Raw genomic sequence first — 18428 nt, 5'->3', positions numbered from 1 at the left:
ACCCAAATTAGTTCGGATAAATAACATTAACTATGTATGTAAATTTGTAATAATAAGGTTGTAGTAAAATATGTTAATCTAGTTTGGTAATAAGTTTAATACGACTCGTTCAGGTCATCTCAAAGAAAAAAATAGCTACAATTACAGTTGTCAGGAACGGATGTCCAGCTGTTGCCTACCCACGATAAATTCATGGGGAAAACCGTTACAAGTCTGAAATCCGTTAAAGCTAGCCAGTTTTTATGTTACCGGGGAACCAAGCCAGTGTGATGGCTGCCTCCGTGTTAAGAAACAGTGATGAACTCCCACACCGCGGGTTAACCGGGAATTGCCTGTCGACTTTCCTCAGGAAGCTGATCCCGAACCGGATTTCCGGTTTTCGATCTACGAGCGAGTCACGACAACCGCAATATGCGCACACCAACACCACCATTAAATTTCACCACCTTCCTAGGAATATACTTATTTTATTTTTTTTTTAAATTTAATAATACAAGATGGCATGGCATGGGCATCTCAAATTTTTTTTAAACTAGTGCACGCATGAATATTTTTATAATTTATTTGATTTATATTTAAATGATGATTAAAATATAATTATAAGAAATAACGAGGGATTACACTATAATTTTGTTATATAAATTAAAAATAAATTGAAAAATTAAAGAATAAAAAAATGATCTCAATGAGAATTGAACATATAACATAAACCCCAAGAAACAATGACTCTATCCGCTGAATTATATATAACTTACATTAAAATTTTAACATTTTATTAATATATATAATTATTAAAATAGATCATAACATCAAAGTTAGTTACTCTAAGTGTCTCAAATTTAATAAAATAGTATAAAAGTATAGATGCATGGTCTATGTGAAGAACATCTTAACTTAAATAAACATATGTTACGAAAAGAATAGAAAAAAATTGTTAAATATGAATATGCCTATACATATTTAGGATAAAAAAAAATAGGTCCTAAAGAATAAATAATTTATTTTTATTTATTACATTAAACAATACTTTCTATATACTAGTAACCATGGTCATAAAAGCCATGATTGCATTGAAATGTAAATTGCATCACGTCAAAATTTCAGAATTTTGTTGAATACAATTGAAAAGATTAAAATAAATAACCAAAATTTAATTATAAATTTTAATTGAAATTTTGCCGAAGTTAAAGAAAACCTAAATGAATAGATAGATACGAAAACACAGATGGTGTTGTTGAAAACACGGACGATATTGTGTATTTTTTACACGAGAAGATCAATTGATCATTTGATGGACCTCACATAGTGTCAGATAAATTTAAAAATTTATCGAATATAACGAGATGATCAACTGATAACCTCATGTAAAAAGAGCACAGCACAAGTTCAGTCAAAGTAGAAGATACAAATCCGATATATACTCGGTGTATCAAATTATTTGTTTCCCTCATAATAGAATGGCAGACTTGCCACCAATTCCTATCCATATTCACAATGAAGCCATCAAAATTTATTTTAGCTTCTATGAAGTGGACCACACCCTTTCCCTTGCTCACTTCTATATAAAGCCTCATCTTCCACCTAATTCTTCCCACCTCCATAGCTGCGTCTCTCTCCCTCTCTAGTCTTGCCTGTGGAAAATTTGTTTCTTGAGAACCAATCATGCCTGAAGCACCAAAACAAACCACCTCTGAGTACAGTTTGGCAGAGAACAACAAGAAAAAGATCGAGTTTATTGAGGATGTGACCGAAAATGCCGATGATGTTCAGAAACGGGTCCTTTCTGAAATTCTCACCAGGAATGCTCATACTGAGTACCTGAACAAGCATGGACTCAACGGCCTTATTGATCGAGAGGCTTTCAAGAAAATCATTCCTGTTGTCTCTTACGAGGACGTTCTGCCTGATATTAACCGCATCGCCAATGGTGATAAGTCTCCCATTCTCTGCTCGGAGCCCATCTCTGAATTCTTGACAAGGTTTGAATGCCTTTTTGTTTTAATAAAAAAATAGTAATAATGGTGAAGAACGTAGTTTACGCTTTCAGTTCTCAGGTGTTGAGTTTATATGAAATATATAGATACACGGTCATTCTTGCATGTGGCTTTTTACTGTTCCTTCTCCTTTTCGTGTTTTAGAGATTGTTTTTTTTTATTTATTAAAAGGGTCTCTTTTTTTTCTTAAATTTAATATGCAGTTCTGGGACATCTGCTGGGGAAAGAAAAATGATGCCTACGATTGAGGAAGAACTAGGCAGGAGGTCTTTGCTTTACAGCCTTTTGATGCCTGTGATGAGCCAGTTTGTTCCAGGCTTGGACAAAGGCAAAGGGATGTATTTCCTGTTTATAAAATGTGAGACCAAGACCCCGAGTGGTCTTCCGGCTCGCCCCGTTTTAACCAGTTACTACAAGAGTTCCCATTTCAAAGATAGACCCTATGATCCCTACACAAACTACACCAGCCCAAATGAAACAATTCTCTGCCAAGATTCCTACCAGAGCATGTATTCCCAAATGCTTTGTGGTCTTGTTCAGAACAAGGAAGTCCTCCGGGTCGGGGCTGTCTTCGCCTCCGGCTTCATCCGTGCTATCCGGTTCTTGGAGAAGCACTACACCCTTCTTTGCAATGATATTAGAACCGGGACTCTTAACTCCATAATCACCGATCCATCAGTGAGGGAGGCTGTTTTGAGGACCCTAAAGCCTGACCCGAAGCTGGCGGACTTCATCGAGTCCGAATGTGGGAAGGAGTCCTGGCAGGGTATCATCACTAAACTGTGGCCTAACACCAAATATATTGACGTTATTGTTACAGGGACCATGTCACAGTACATTCCAACCCTTGATTACTACAGCAATGGTTTACCCCTAGTCTGCACAATGTATGCTTCCTCGGAGTGTTATTTTGGTGTCAATCTGAACCCTCTTTGCAAGCCAAGTGATGTATCCTACACCCTCATTCCAACCATGGCCTATTTCGAGTTTTTGCCGGTACATCGAAACAATTGTCCCGCCAATGGTCTTAATTCCATTGCAATGCAAAAATCCCTTGATGAGAAAGAACAGCAAGAACTGGTTGACTTGGTTGATGTTAAACTTGGACAAGAATATGAATTGGTCGTTACCACTTATGCAGGTATTTTTGCCTAAAAGTCCTTTGTTAGAATAACGGGGTTCGATGATTTTGATGATGTATGACATAATTTTGATCCTCAAATCCAGGGCTTTACAGGTACAGAGTCGGGGATGTGCTTCGTGTGGCTGGATTCAAGAACAACGCGCCGCAGTTCAACTTCATATGCCGTAAAAACGTTGTCTTGAGCATCGATTCTGATAAAACGGATGAAGTAGAGCTCCATAACGCGGTGAAAAATGCTACAACTCATTTGATTCCATTCGATGCTCGGCTCACCGAGTACACGGGCTACGCCGACACGACAAAAATTCCAGGCCACTATGTCTTGTACTGGGAGCTTAGCCAAAACGGATCTACCCCAATCCCTCCATCGGTTTTTGAAGACTGCTGCTTCACCATTGAAGAGTCCCTTGATTCAGTGTATCGCCAGAACCGAGTATACGAGGCAATCGGGCCACTTGAGATAAAAGTTGTGGAAGCCGGAACATTTGATAAGCTCATGGATTATGCCATTAGCCTCGGTGCTTCAATCAATCAGTACAAAACACCCCGCTGCGTGAAATTTGCACCAATTCTCGAGCTTCTAAACTCCAAGGTGGTGTGTTGCTATTTCAGTCCAAAGTGCCCCAAATTTACTGCCCAATGGAGCAACAACAAGAATTGAAGATGAGGAAACCAAATCAATTAAAGAACTGTTTTTGTGATCATTTTAGTGTTAGAATTTCATCCTCTCCCTTCCCCTCCCCCTATTTAGATTACTAATTAACTATGTTATCTCGTTCTTTAAATGCTGTTTATTAAAGTAGAAACTTGATTATTTAGAAGGCATGTATAAAAACAGTTCATGTTTCAAGAAAAGTCTCTCTTTCTTTATAAGCCATTGGCATATTTTATGGGACTTTGTTTTCTTATTTCCAGCCAGGATTCCTGCCCACTGAACTCTCATGGGATGTGTACTAAAAAAAAAACTGTAACACTAAATCCCACTTGCTTTTACATTTAATAACCATTTATTTACCATAAAGTTAACACACTTTATGTAAAAAAAAATATTTAGCGAAGCTCGATTCTCCAAATTGGAATTCTTAATTACATCTAATCTAATTTAACCGAAGAATAATTTATTTTTGAAAAAAATCCATCAGTCTTCATTTTTTGCTTGCTCGTTAGATTATAGTACAAGTTAATACATACGACTAGTTTTTAGCTGTCTTAATTGGTTTCATTATTTTGCCATTGGCTCATGTCTTCATCGACTAGCCTTTTATTTTAATTATGAGACCAATAATGTATATATGTTATGTTTGTGACCTAAATTATTTTCTGGATATGAAAAAAGGAAAGCATGAAAATAAAATGAATCCCTGAATACAAAAGATATCACTCGTATATATATTTACATATATACATCATAATTATTAATTTGATATAATGTGATTTATATGTTCAAACTACAAGTAATATATGTTAATGGTCGGAATATATATATATATATAAAGAAAAAGGTCGTGGTAAATGCAATGTTATATTATATTATATTATATATAATTTAAAAGAACGCTGTCATCGAGACCTTATCTGTAAGGATTGACTTTTGAAATAAAGGAAATGAAAACTATGACAAGACAAGACTCATTTTATATAGCCATCCTTAACATTTAGTATGTCGCCTCTACCTAACGATGGAAAAAATATAAAAAAATCAGTCTTTGTAAATTTTGTTGTGCATGTACAAATTTACATTGGAAAATATATATATATATATATATATATATATAAGTTTTCGAATAAAAAAGCTTATGGCAAATCTTTTACTTTTTATTTTTTATGTTGTTGCTCTCATGACCTTCTATTGAACAAAAATTTGAACTCAAATGTTTCAAAGCCCTAGCTAGAGCTTGCAGCCAAAATAAAGGACTTGCAACGAATAATATTTACGTATAAAATTGACTATGTATAAAGAGAAAAAAAAACCCTACGCCTGAAAACAAATTATGCCACTTGTGTGTACCGTTAGAAAGTTTGAAGGTACGTGTGTAAGTCCGACACGATGACATGCAGCTTGGTGGGGGTGCGGCCATGGCCGGAGAAGGGTCGCTCATTTATTCCATCTCAGGGACAGAGAAAATGAAACAGCACAATAATTTGGCTTGACAAGCAATAATTTAGATCGTACTGGGTACGGATAAGATAATATGAAATGATGTGGTATTCTGTTTCAGATCAGAAGCTGCTCCCCGTTTTTGCCTCTACAGAAAGCAGCAAAACAGAGACCTCTCTGCAGTTTTTGTTCAGAAAACGGACAAATGGCCATTGGGAACACAGTCACAGGAAATGGAACGACGACACTTTTTCATTAAAAATTAAAGCTTAAATGTGTTGTCGAAAAAGCGGAAAAAGAAAATTACAAAAACAATAATAAAGAGACGGGTGTTATCCAATTATTTGGTTGGATATTTCGTAAAGTTTTTTACTTTATTTTGTTTGCTTTAGTGCGGTGGGTTGTGGATCAGCGGGGATGGTTCGGAAAGGACTCTGAATTATTTGCATCTTTGTCTTCTTCGTGCTGATTTTCTCCAGCTTTTGATATACTCATCAAATCGGTGGCCAATTTTGTCTCGGTCGGTTCTGACGCTTAAAGTTTTTATTTTCCATCATATATTTCGTCCTCTTCCTTTATTTTTTAAACATGATTCAAATTTATTTTCGCACTCAAAAGAAAGGTAATTATTAAACATATTGCGTCTCGAATTTTTTTAAATTTCCGATCGATACATTCACTTGTCACTAGCATTAATTTGCAACAACAAAAAAAAAAATCTCAAATGATAAATTTGATTCTAGCATATGATAACTCCAACATCTCATATATTGTCACATGCTATTATGTGACCAACACATAGTCGTATATTTTACATGAGTAAGTCTCTTGTGAGATGGTTTCACGAATCTTTATCTGTGAGACGGGTCAACCCTACCGATATTCACAATAAAAAAGTAATAATTTTAGCATAAAAATTAATATTTTTTCATGGATGACCCAAATAAGAGATCTGTCTCACAAAATACGACCCGTGAAACCGTCTCACACAAAAAAATTTCATCCCTCCTTTTGTTAATGGCAAAAACTTGTGTGAGACGTCGTCTCACAAAATATGACCCGTAAGACGGTCTCACGTGTCATATTTTGTGAGACGGATCTCTTATTTGGGTCATCCATGAAAAAATATTAATTTTTATACTAAAAGTATTAATTTATATTGTGAATATCGGTAGAATTGACCCGTCTCACAGATAAATATTCGTGAGACCGTCTCACAAGAGACTTACTCTTTCTTAATAGTATAGATATGGATGTATAGTGGATCGATATGTATGAAAAGTATCATTATATATATAACTAGTGTCCTTTTGTGGATGAAAATGATTGGAATTCGTCTCTAGCTAACAATATGGAAATTAAACGTCCCACGGGACTAATTATGATTATCATTGTTGTGGTTGTTATTATGTATTGGAATCCTTAGAATGGTAATACTTTAACTAATCGCAATTATTGGACATTAATTTATTTATCAATGACGTGCTTGAATGAGACTGAAAGGACTTAACGGAGAAGAGATGGAAAAAGTTAATGTGTGAAAAAGAAAGCGAGTTATACTTTATGGAGACAATGACTGTGACTGACGGCGACGGCCATGGTGAATGTGTTGTTATTAACCGACAGTGCTACAAGCATCTCTCCTAAGATAACAATATTTTTTTCATGGATGATTAAGTATGAGATTTTCTTAACTTAAAAACTAATTACTCAAGTATTAATTACTTATTTGCACAAAGTATCGGTGTTGCATGCAATAATTGTTATTGATAGGTGAAACAATCGAAACGTAGTATTTGAACTGTCATACGGTTTCAAAGATTTGAAATGCACAATTACAATCTAAGTGTAATTTTTAATAAAATAATAAGCTCTCCATCCTATAAACATGAGTTAAATTCCATGACTAAATTAAATATGCGTTGTGAATTGGGTTGGAAAACAAATTAGATTGACGAATAGATTAATCTTATAACCTGACGTAGACTTTTGTCAATACCTGGGCCTGTATAAAACTATGTAATAGAGACTCGAGTAATTTTTTACCAACCCGAGTGTGTCTCGTTTTATATAGTCAAACACGAAGCAAACCCATCTTGGGAGCCAGCAAATAATAATAATATTAATTATAATAATAATAATAATAAATATGTTGGATAAATTTTATATAAAAAAAATATGCCTAGCTTTGCTCTATATTATTTTTAAGTGTTAAAAATTGAAATTTAAAACTAACTCAATCTTGGAAGAAAATCCTCAAATCTATATATTCAACTATCAAATACTTAATAATTCAATGTAAGACATTTAACACACATCTCAAGCTTAGATATTGACATTTGGAATGTAAAGTTTACAAAATATTATCGGGTGATCAATTAAGTAGTCCAACATATAATATGTACGTCCTGACTCTAATATCATGTTAAAAAATAAATCACTGTCGGTTGGATTAAGCGTTTGAGAATTGATATACGGAGTTGTACAATGCTCTTCATCGAGCTAACTTTGAAAAAACAAAAAGGAAAATGGGAAAATTGGATTCCGACTACCATAAGAGCCAACGTCAATCATGACCAACACATGGATTGATTATCTACTTATTATGATCGAATTTAACCGAAATCAGATACGAGTTTTTGTGAGTTTGTAGTCGATGAAATGTGGATGTGATTATTATTATTATTATTATTATTATTATTATAATGTGTGGATTGAAAAAGGAAGGAACATATCGACCAAAAATCCCGGGTCTAATTGGAAAATAATCACGTGAAATAGCGCAGTGGGGGAGGGCCATATATAATTTGGACGTGTGCGGAGGCACGCACTCACCTCACACGTGCGTGCCTGGCCCTGACAAGACACTTAGAATCAGCACGTGTGGACCCTTGGCCAAAGGAATGTTGACTTTGACCCCACCCGCACGTGAGGAAATATCTCACCTTGTTCGACTGTCGGGGCCAGCCAGTCGCATATGGTATGAGCTTGTGCTTTTATTTCATTTTGGGTGGTGGAGAATTCGAGTGGATAGGGTTTTGTTTCATAAGACTTGTGAATTTCAATATTATAACCAGAATATATATATATATATATATATATATATATATATATTATGGTAGCTACGCAATAGATTCTTTGAAATGAAAGTATAGTCAAAGATGCATGTTTGTGCTTAGGTTTCTAAAATTTAAAATGTTGCGTGACCCTCGAAAATACTTATATTTATTACCCACTTGCGGTCATGTCTTTAGGCTTTCAACATCAGGCATGTATGCAGTTGAAATCAAATAATTTACAACCAATTTTATATCCAAGTTTAATAATATATGAAATAAAAAAATGTGCAAGGCATTGATAAGGATAGGGTGTGAAATAAGGGGAAAAAAAAGAGAGAGGGAATGTTGATCAGGAGACATAGGTTGACATATGAAGCCCACTCGCACATTAAATTATTGCTTATTTTTACCAAATATTATTATATTATCAATTGATGGTATAGTATAATCCAAGTGTAGCAGTACAATAATAATAATAATAATATAGTATAATTAAAGATAATTACAACCACAACAGAGACATAACCAACAACTGGAAATTGAACAGGGAAAAATTTATGATATTTGTTAGATTTTTTTTCCATACATCAATTCACAAACACTATTAATCGCACATATACCAAGTATATGCCGTTAAACAATAATAATATTAAATAAAACATTTTTTTTATTTTTATTTTGGGTTAGTAGTAGTAGATGGGACATCAAATACAATGTAATAATGTGTTGCCATAAAAGCTTACCTGGTTATTTTTAAAACTTGTATCGAATGTTAGACATACTTGTAATGTTTTCGATATTAAAAATAGACAAAATGTCAATTTCAGTTTTGTATGTATTGAGAAATGTGATATTTTTATTTTGTATTTTTATTGAATCAATTATAGTTGTATAAATATATTTAATAGGGTATCTGATTTGGTAGAACAGGCAAATATGTGATCAATTATCACGAGTTCGGTTTTCGATATCATTTTTTTGAGCGAGTCTGTCACATAGAAGTTTGTTCGGTACGGTTTACTTAACTAATGGTTTGAAGATTACTAGGTTAGCCTAATGTTCATAAAAAATACACGTCAAATGACAGTGGCAGTGAGTTTTCACGTCGTAGAAAAAATAGTCTTAGAACTATATTTGAAAATCAATTTTATTTATCATCGCCAAATCAAGTAATTAAATGACTAATATCATTGTTAAACTTTTACAATTACGCTGTTTAACACGTATACATGTCACGAAATATTTTTTAAATCACGTAACTATAAAATTTGAAAATTACATCAATAATTTAATATATGATTTAGATGAAAATGACTAAAATTGATAGTCAGAACATAATTAAAGAACTATAATTAATTCAACGAAAAATATATGACTAAAAATATTAAGCTCCAATACATATACGACTAACATTGAAATTGTCTTAAAAATGATAAAGAGTTACCATTAAGAGAACAAAATGTTCACACATATTTTTGCCTTGGTCCCCAACCGATATCAAGATTAGTTTTTTCATAGGTAATTTGATCGCCTCACATAAAAACCAAAATCAAAAGTATAAATATACCAAAAGTTCGAAGACTAGCCCACAAAGGTTGCGGCCTGATGAAACTTAAGGCTCCCTAATTTGTAATAGGCCCAGCAATTTGTCATCGCTAGACCCGGATATAATTTAATTTTCTGTAAAAAAGCAATTTTGTCATGGAACAAAATTTTGAATTTAATGACTTTGGTGGCTCAGCCCTCCAACCTTACGAGAAATGCAGGCAATATAGTGACAGTAAAAGAGAGAGAGAAATAACAATCTAAAAGAAATATGTTACCTTCTCTAATAAGTGCCGCATTTCAAATTTATTTCAAGTATCGAAGCAAGGAGCAATTCAAGGCAAATAACAGAACCATTTGTTTTTCATTTAATACAGTAGCTACCACAGCATGACTTTCTCATGCTCAAATCCAACATGAGTCATCAAAAATAAATGTAGGAAAATCCAAAATATAATTGATGAAAGTGATCGAAGAACTTATATATGTTGTAGCCTCGTCGAAATTCGAATGTAGGTGAAATTATGAATGAATTAAAGTTGATATGTTTTTTAGAGTAGTCTGGGGATCTTGTGAAGCATCAACTCTCAGGATTCCTTCGGATTCATCAACCTGAAGCAAATCCAACTGAGATTGCAAGAGTTTAGCAGGCATGAAGTGCTGCCCGTCCGCTGCTCTTTTCTCGAGTCGAGCAACAAGAACCTCAGCCCCAACTTCCAACAAAACAAATTTTACGCTGCACATGTAAGAACCTCGTACATATCTTGCATCTGCGTGTCTAAGAATTTCTCTGTATGACTCCTTTAAAGCTGAGCATCCAAGAATTACAGTTTCACCATTTACCAAACGCACCCTTAAGGTATCACGGAGAGTTTCGAGCCAAGGGATTCGGTCATCATCTGTCAAAGGGACCCCGTTTTTCATCTTATCTGTTTGTTGAACAAATTAGCTTATTTTTTATCCAATATAAAACCACAGGATTCAGGTAAAATGCAGACGCAAATCTACCTTTGTTGGACTGAGGATGATAATCGTCAGCATCAATAAAGCAGCCGTTTAGCAATTTTGCCAGCATCCCACCAATTGTTCTGCAGAAGAGAGAACATAACACACCAGCAGCATTGTAATAAGTAACGATGCATTGGGAAAATAAGATAGGCTCTTGAGAATTTTAAATCATTTGCACAGGAAGCAAATTGCACAATTTCACCTTCAAAAATCAAGACTTTCAAGTAGTGAACTCGATCAGTTCATTCACTCATCCAGTCATCTAATTAGGATGAGAGTTTAAGCTACCATGTCGAAATAATTTGCAGAGGCCTAACTTATGGAAAAGGATATTGAACCTTGTATTCTCGAAGTCACAAATTCGATATAGTTCAATCGTCAGTATCCTAGTCGCGGATTCAGCCATTTTCCCAAGTTGTATGACTCGTGGTTAATGACAACAAGTGAATGGGCGCTTTCAAAATAGAACAAGATGAAGGAAAGCAATAGCTGAAAATGAATTATGACCGTCAACAAACAAATTTATGTTTGTAGCTAAGGCAAGAATATGTCTCAACACATTGTTATTCAAGTAATCGTATGGGGTATTCGTTAAGAGATGTATAATGCGGGAGCATACAGGTACAGTTCAATCACTTTATCTTCAACGAATCATTTGAAATCTGCCATAAGAAAAGATGAAAGATGACAAATATGGAATCAATAGATGAACTTTAAACTTACGATTTTCCAGCACCACTGACTCCCATGACCACAATAGCTACTCCTTCCAAAAGGTAGTACATTGATCATGAGAAAAAATGATTCCACGACATCAGTAGATAAATTACATATACTAGTATGATCAAACAAACTAGATCTCGTGTTCATATCAAAATACTACATGATTTTATGTCAAGGATTGTTACCAAGGAGACAAAAGTAGGTGGGAGGTACCTGTATCAGATGCCATTTTCTGTAGAAGTTGACCTCAGCATACGTCAAGTTGACCTCTCGAGTTTATAAGCGATGAAAATTAGCAGTAGAATGATATCTACAAGCCATAAAAAATTTACATAATTCTTTTAAATTGCAAGCAGCTATACGTGAATCAAGAAAATTAAAAACACCATATTTTTCGAGATACTTGAATGTTTATCAAGCCCTAGCAAAACAAGAATAGGCAGTAGCCTTCCGAGAAAATTAATCGTAAGATAGCCTAGAAATAACAAGAGAGAATCTAATGCTAAAGATCAAAAGCAACTGATAAAAAAGGTATCATTTGTCTAAAATAAGTTAAATTACAACTGCAAGGTAAAAACAAGATAAAAGAATTCTGACAAATTTTTAAAATTAAACTTGCAGATCACTAAACAATAATCAAAAGACAGTGGAGGTGAAAACACATCTAAATTCTTATGAATGCTACACAGGGTACCCTTGGTGCTCATATGACTACAAAATCTCGAACTTCTGTTCACAAAATGAGCAGGTTCCTCCTGCCTTATCAAGGAAATTAAGATAAGATGAAAAAACCGTCAAGTCAGAATCCCTTTGTATTCCACAGAAGAACCAAAAATCAAATCTTTGCAAGCAAAACAAAATCCCCAGATCGCTTCCCTTCTTACATCATTGAAATTGAATTACTAAATCCCAATAAGATGAAGAATAAGAATCACTAACAGTGCCACAATGAATATGTTTTCGGCATCGGAAAGATTATCATAATCAACATCATGTGATCATAAAGCAATAAAGTAATTATAAAGGCTCCTGTAAGATGAATCCAAATCGAAATTGGAAAAAAAAACAAAACAAAACAAAAGACAAGTCAAACACAAGTAAATTTTACCCCGTGCAAACCTACAATTGCCCCGAAAAACAATGAAACTGTGTTGATGGGCTTCTTCCAATCCTTCAATATAATCGTCCTATTTAGCTGTGCCGAGTGCCATATTCTTGCTTTAAATTTCAAGAAAATGCGAGGCAATTTCCGATCTTGTATGTTTCTTGTTTGATCGTGATTGGAAAAGAAAGTTGTTTGAACTGGTTCACTCTGAGTTCCGAGCCTGTCATGAGCAGATGATATTTGGGCTATTAATAAATTGGGCCTCGTACATTTTTATAAGCCCTTTTAGCAGCCTAGTTTACCCGATATACCTGGTCCACTTAACTACTTCCCCTGTCCCAATCGTCCTTGAATTCGACAAGGTATGAAGACCAAATTCAGTTTCATGTGTACTCATTTTGTTGAATTGAAACTAGCAGTGGTGACACAAATGTCGTGTAAACAATATAAACTTGCAGGTCTTGTGTCGTGGAACACATCATGCCTGTGATCCACTAAAAAAATTTAAGTTTAAATGGTTAAAAGATATTTTTGGAATTACTAAAGTGTTTACCGACATACCAAAAACTGATTCATATAAACAGTTTAACTTTAATTAATAGTACAAAAATATAATACATGAATATTATGTATAGTCCATGCGAGAGCAAACAAAAAGGATGGGCGGAGTGGGGCAATTGCCTAGTAGGTTTTTTGGCTCAAAATGTTTAGGTAGCTTAGTGAAAGAATGTTTTCTTCCTTGCTTTCTCATTCTCAATGGTCAGAATATATCCTCAAGATTGTAGCATAATCCTAGGCTACAAAACAGGAAACTAACAATATGCATTGACTGATTTTAGGCTAGAGAATAGGAGGCTAATTAGACGGCTAACAATATACATTGACTTTACAAAATATTTACTATATTTAACACTCCCCCGCAGTTGAAACGGGAGGTTTACGAACGCTGAGACTGTCCCGAAAATCTTCAAATAACACATGTGGCAAACCCTTAGTGAAAATATCTACTATTTGATAACGGGAGGGGACATGGAGAACGCGGATTTCTCCTCGTGCAACCTTCTCTCGGACAAAATGGATATCCATTTCTATATGCTTTGTACGTTGATGTTGAACTGGATTACCCTACAAATAAATAGCACTGACATTGTCACAATACACCAAAGTAGCTTTCTTAACCGGACAATGCAACTCTAAGAGAAGGTTTCGAAGCCAGCATGACTCAGAAACCACATTTGCTACCCCATGATACTCGGCCTCGGCACTAGAACGAGATAATGTGGGTTGACGCTTTGACGACCAAGAGACCAAGTTGTCCCCTAAAAATACACAATAACCAGATGTAGATCTCCTCGTATCAGGGCACCCACCCCAATCCGCATCCGTGTAGGATACTAGAGAGGAAAAAGATGAGGGATACAAATGTAGGCCATGATTTAATGTACCCTGAACATATCTAATAATCCGTTTGAGAGCAGACATATGGTCCATCCTTGGATCATGCATATGTAGACAAATCTGTTGGACGGCATACGAGATATCCGGCCTCGTGAAGGTAAGGTATTGTAGAGCCCCTGCAAGACTCCGATACAGAGAAGGATCATCAAAGGGAGCACTAGATGTAGCACTAACCTTTGATTTGGTGTCAACTGGAGTAGCCGATGATTTACAAGAGATCATTCCGGCACGTTCAATTATATCTTCGGCATATGTGCGTTGAGAAAGGAACATACCACCCTTATGTTGAGTCACCGCAATACCCAAAAAGTAATTCAATGGACCAAGATCCTTCATAGCAAAATTAGAAATAAGAAGATCAATAATAAAGAACCGGAGAGCATGAGACGAAGCAGTAAGAATAATGTCATCAACATATAATAAAATATAAGTCATTTCTGACCCCTTGCTGTAAATGAATAATGAGTTGACCGACTATTAGTGAAACCGATAGACATAATAACAAAATCAGCAAAGCGCTTATACCAAGCTCTGGGAGCTTGCTTAAGCTCATACAAAGACTTACGCAAGAGGCAAACATAGTCTGGATGGGTACGATCCCTATATCCCACTGGTTGATGCATATATACTGTTTCTTGAAGCTCACCATGAAGGAAGGCATTCTTGACATCCAATTGATGGATTGGCCATGCCTTAGAAAGAGAAAGACTGAGAACAGTGCGAATAGTTGCCGGTTTGACAACCGGACTAAAAGTTTCCCCACAATCAATGCCAACTTGTTGAGTTTTCCCATCACCTACAAGACGGGCTTTATGCCTCTCAAAATCACCGTTAGATTTAAATTTATGAGTACAAATCCACATAGACCGAATAACATTAACACCAAGAGGTCGGGGCACCAAATCCCACATTTTATTTTTCATAAGAGCATGATATTCATCATCCATGGCCATTTTCAAATTTGGGTCACGAAGTGCCGCTATTGGGTTTCGAGGCAAAGGGGACTGCGAAACCGTGTTGTGTAATGCTTGGTATTTTGGGTTGGGTTTGTGAATACCATGCTGACTTCGAGTGACCATAGTGGGCTTAGGAAGAGGAGTATTGGGAGGAGGAGCAATGACTGGGCCTGGTGAGGGTCGGGCCGTGCGTGAGGCAGAATGGGGAGTAGGGATTGTAGTAGGAGATATAGGAGATGCGGAAGGAGGAGTGGTTGGGGAGGGGGGAGCTGCTGGAAGAGGAGCGGCAGATTGTTGAAGGTGATCTAAGACATAAGAAGAGAGACCACTATCCAAAAAATCATATGTATGTGACGAAGGGGAATGCAGTGATGCATAGGGAAAGACATTCTCATCAAAAATGACATGGCGACTAATGATAATTAGACGGGATGACAAATCATAGCATTTATAACCACGATGATTAGGTGGAAAACCCAAAAAGACACAAGGAGTAGATCGAGGCTGCAATTTATGGATTTTATTGGAAGGAATAAGAGGATAACATAGACACCCAAAAACCCGAAGATGAGAATATGAGGGAACCCTTTGATATAAAATTTGAAGAGGAGACTTATTACCCAAAAGTTTGCTCGGAAGAATATTAAGAAGATATGTTGCCATTTGTAATGCATGATGCCAAAAGGAAGGGGGAAAGGAGGCATGAGAGAGAAGAGTACGAGTGATATTATTGATAGATCGAATTTTCCGTTCGGCCTTCCCATTTTGAGGAGAGGTGTGAGGACAAGAAAGACGGAATGACATACCAATTTTCTTACAGAAATCCCAAAAAAGTCCATTGTCAAATTTCTTCCCATTATCACATTGCATAGTTTTAATATTACGTTCGAATTGGCTAACAATATGAACCCTAAAAATCAAAAACTTCTCATAAACCTCTGATTTTTGACCCAACGGAAAAGTCCACAAAAAATTAGAAAAATCATCCAAAAATAACATGTAATATCTATGCCCTGCAGAACTCAGAATAGGTGAAGTCCAAATATCACTATGAATAATATCAAAAGGTAAAGAAGTACCCGAAGTAGAAGAAGCAAAAGGCAACTTAATATGTTTTTCGAACACAAGAACGACAAATACTAGAATTAGTGTTTCGAATACAATCAATGTTTTTATTGATCCTAAGAGCATCTAACACAGGAGCTCCCGGATGACCCAGTCGATCATGCCAAAGTGAGGAAGAGATGGCTGCAAAGGTTGATGGAGTAGTTTGATTGTGGATAGATTTGAGAGGATATATGTCACCCTGACTATCACACCTCAGTAGAGGCATCCCCGTCTGAAAATCCTTCACAGAAAAACCGAATGGATCAAATTCAACCGAAACAGAATTATCAGTGGTGAATTTCCTAACAGAAATTAGATTTTTGATTATTTTGGGAGCATGAATGAACATATTGTAAGGACAATGGAGGATTAGGAGAGGGCAAACAGGTATGACCATAGCCACTAATAGGAATTGAATGACCATTTTCGACAATAATACCAGAATTATGATTGCTCAAATGAAAATAAGACGAGAGATTACCATTTGACGAGGTCATATGTGATGTAGCGCAGGTGTCCATATACCAAGTAGGATCTGGTGGATTTAGAGTCATGGTGTGCATAGCCGATGCAATGTCTGTAGGCACATATGAACCAGTCTGACCATTGAAAGAAGGAGCCACAGGAGCAGTGAAAGCCTGATATGCTTGCTGCTGGGGGCGTGGGCCCAACACCCCAGGCCCAAAGGTGGCAGTAGGTGGGCGAGCCCCATCCTTGGGTAGGCATAGGGTAGGGGGGAGGAGCCCACTGAGACCACCCCCAGTTAGGAAACGGACCCCACCCCTAGAAAGGACGCTGTTGTGGTGGCCGTCCTGGCGGGCCAGCATTGCCGAAACGATCACCATTGCCGCCCTTGTTCTGCTTGTCATTGCCGCGGACGCCTGAATTTTTCCGGCCATTCTGTTGTTGTTTGCGGCCAGAATGTTGCTGCACCCTCCCCTGTCCCGAATGAGAAGGAACAAAGGAGGAGCCATCGTCCTCATGTGGAGCAACGACCATGGCAGAATCGGACGCCATTGTCGCCTCCTTAGCTAAGCCCGATTCCTCAAGAGTGAGCATGGACATGTCTTGATAAAAAAGACGGAGGGGATCTGTGGGGTCCTTAGCTCCTAATCGTTATTACAATGCAATCTGATTAGGGTTAACTAATTACAGCGGAAAAAGAGTTTAAAATTTCTTTACAATGAGCCCAAAATATTTCTTCTATAACTTAAATACTGAAAATAGTATTTAATCTCAAATTATAAAACATGCACACACGTAATCAAAACCAATCACATACAAACAACTCATATCCTCGGGACATGCCCCGGTATATAGATACATATACATATATACTGGGAACAAGACATAAACATAAACCCTCAGCCCAAGCTGTGGCTCCCTCCAGAAGTACCCTCTCCGGTCTCCTGATATCCTGGAGTATCTGCCATTGTCCACACACAAAGACAACAAAGCCCCCCTTGGGGGTGAGCAAAGCTCCGTATGGAACAACCAATCATATATACCACAAGTATCTAAACAATGATATATGGTATGCAATGCATGTATGTCGTGGAGGTATCAGGTCAAATGCCCATCCACTGAGCACATGTCAGAATCAATCGAATCGCTATCAAATCAATGCTCGAGCTGGCACACCGGTCAATATGGGATACTCGTATGATAGCGTCGGCAAAGCGCCATCAAGTCCCAAATCTCATATCCAATTATATGGGGCCACAATTGTCTATGCTTTACGGGTCATATAATACCGGCATAGCGATTGTGTTCACAAACCCCAGAATCCAATCAAATCATATCAGGGTATCCAAGGATCATAGCTCAACGTGCATGTCATGTATCGATGTATGCATAAAATGATGTGTGTTAACAAAACATTTATTTTATACATCGATATCTCAATCTCAATGTCATGTATGCCACATCAATCAACAAATAAGGCATATAGACACATAATCTCATTCCAATCAATCAAATCAATCCGACATATATCATATAATACAGATACCTGTCGTATGTTATCCGGTCGCAACATACCTCAATTCTTCGTTCCAGTTGATGTAGCTTGACGATATCACTATGATAATTTATCTACATCAATAACATACTCATTTCAATCAATAACCTGATTCAAAATCAATAATATAAGTTCCAAATATCTTTTGAAATTTTGAAAATTCATATCAAATCAAAATCATAACATAATTCAATTCCGACTTCGAATACGA

General features: G+C 36.3%; 3 protein-coding genes across 8 annotated transcripts; 1 reads left to right on the top strand and 2 right to left on the bottom strand.

The window, feature by feature from the left end:
- The first annotated feature begins 1597 nt into the window (after positions 1-1597).
- Positions 1598-3815, top strand: LOC142519435 (indole-3-acetic acid-amido synthetase GH3.6-like). Its single transcript, XM_075622451.1, has 3 exons — positions 1598-1979; positions 2198-3135; positions 3222-3815. The coding sequence occupies exons 1-3, from the start codon at positions 1663-1665 to the stop codon at positions 3797-3799; spliced, it is 1833 nt and encodes a 610-aa protein (XP_075478566.1). The 5' UTR covers positions 1598-1662; the 3' UTR covers positions 3800-3815.
- Positions 3816-10183: 6368 nt separating this feature from the next.
- On the bottom strand, positions 10184-12893 carry LOC142518086 (gluconokinase-like). Of its 6 annotated transcripts, none has more exons than XM_075620749.1 (5): positions 12680-12893; positions 11785-12600; positions 11572-11614; positions 10849-10928; positions 10184-10769 (listed from the first exon to the last, which is right to left on the bottom strand). In XM_075620749.1, exons 2-5 carry the CDS (start codon positions 11798-11800, stop codon positions 10363-10365), a joined length of 546 nt encoding a protein of 181 aa, XP_075476864.1. In that variant the 5' UTR covers positions 11801-12600; positions 12680-12893; the 3' UTR covers positions 10184-10362. The 6 variants fall into 6 exon arrangements, with proteins under 6 accessions (XP_075476864.1, XP_075476865.1, XP_075476867.1 ...); XM_075620750.1 differs by having other exon boundaries at positions 11785-11881; XM_075620752.1 differs by having other exon boundaries at positions 11572-11608; positions 11785-11881.
- Positions 12894-16223: 3330 nt separating this feature from the next.
- On the bottom strand, positions 16224-17180 carry LOC142518697 (uncharacterized). The gene is made up of 2 exons (XM_075621499.1): positions 16679-17180; positions 16224-16438 (listed from the first exon to the last, which is right to left on the bottom strand). Exons 1-2 carry the CDS (start codon positions 17178-17180, stop codon positions 16404-16406), a joined length of 537 nt encoding a protein of 178 aa, XP_075477614.1. The 3' UTR covers positions 16224-16403.
- Positions 17181-18428: the final 1248 nt, after the last annotated feature.

Source organism: Primulina tabacum, chromosome 11 (assembly GCF_025594145.1).
Source record: "Primulina tabacum isolate GXHZ01 chromosome 11, ASM2559414v2, whole genome shotgun sequence".
In the NCBI taxonomy this organism is placed as follows: domain Eukaryota; kingdom Viridiplantae; phylum Streptophyta; class Magnoliopsida; order Lamiales; family Gesneriaceae; genus Primulina; species Primulina tabacum.
Note: the sequence above shows the minus strand (reverse complement) of the source record. Positions and strands in the feature narration are given on the sequence as shown.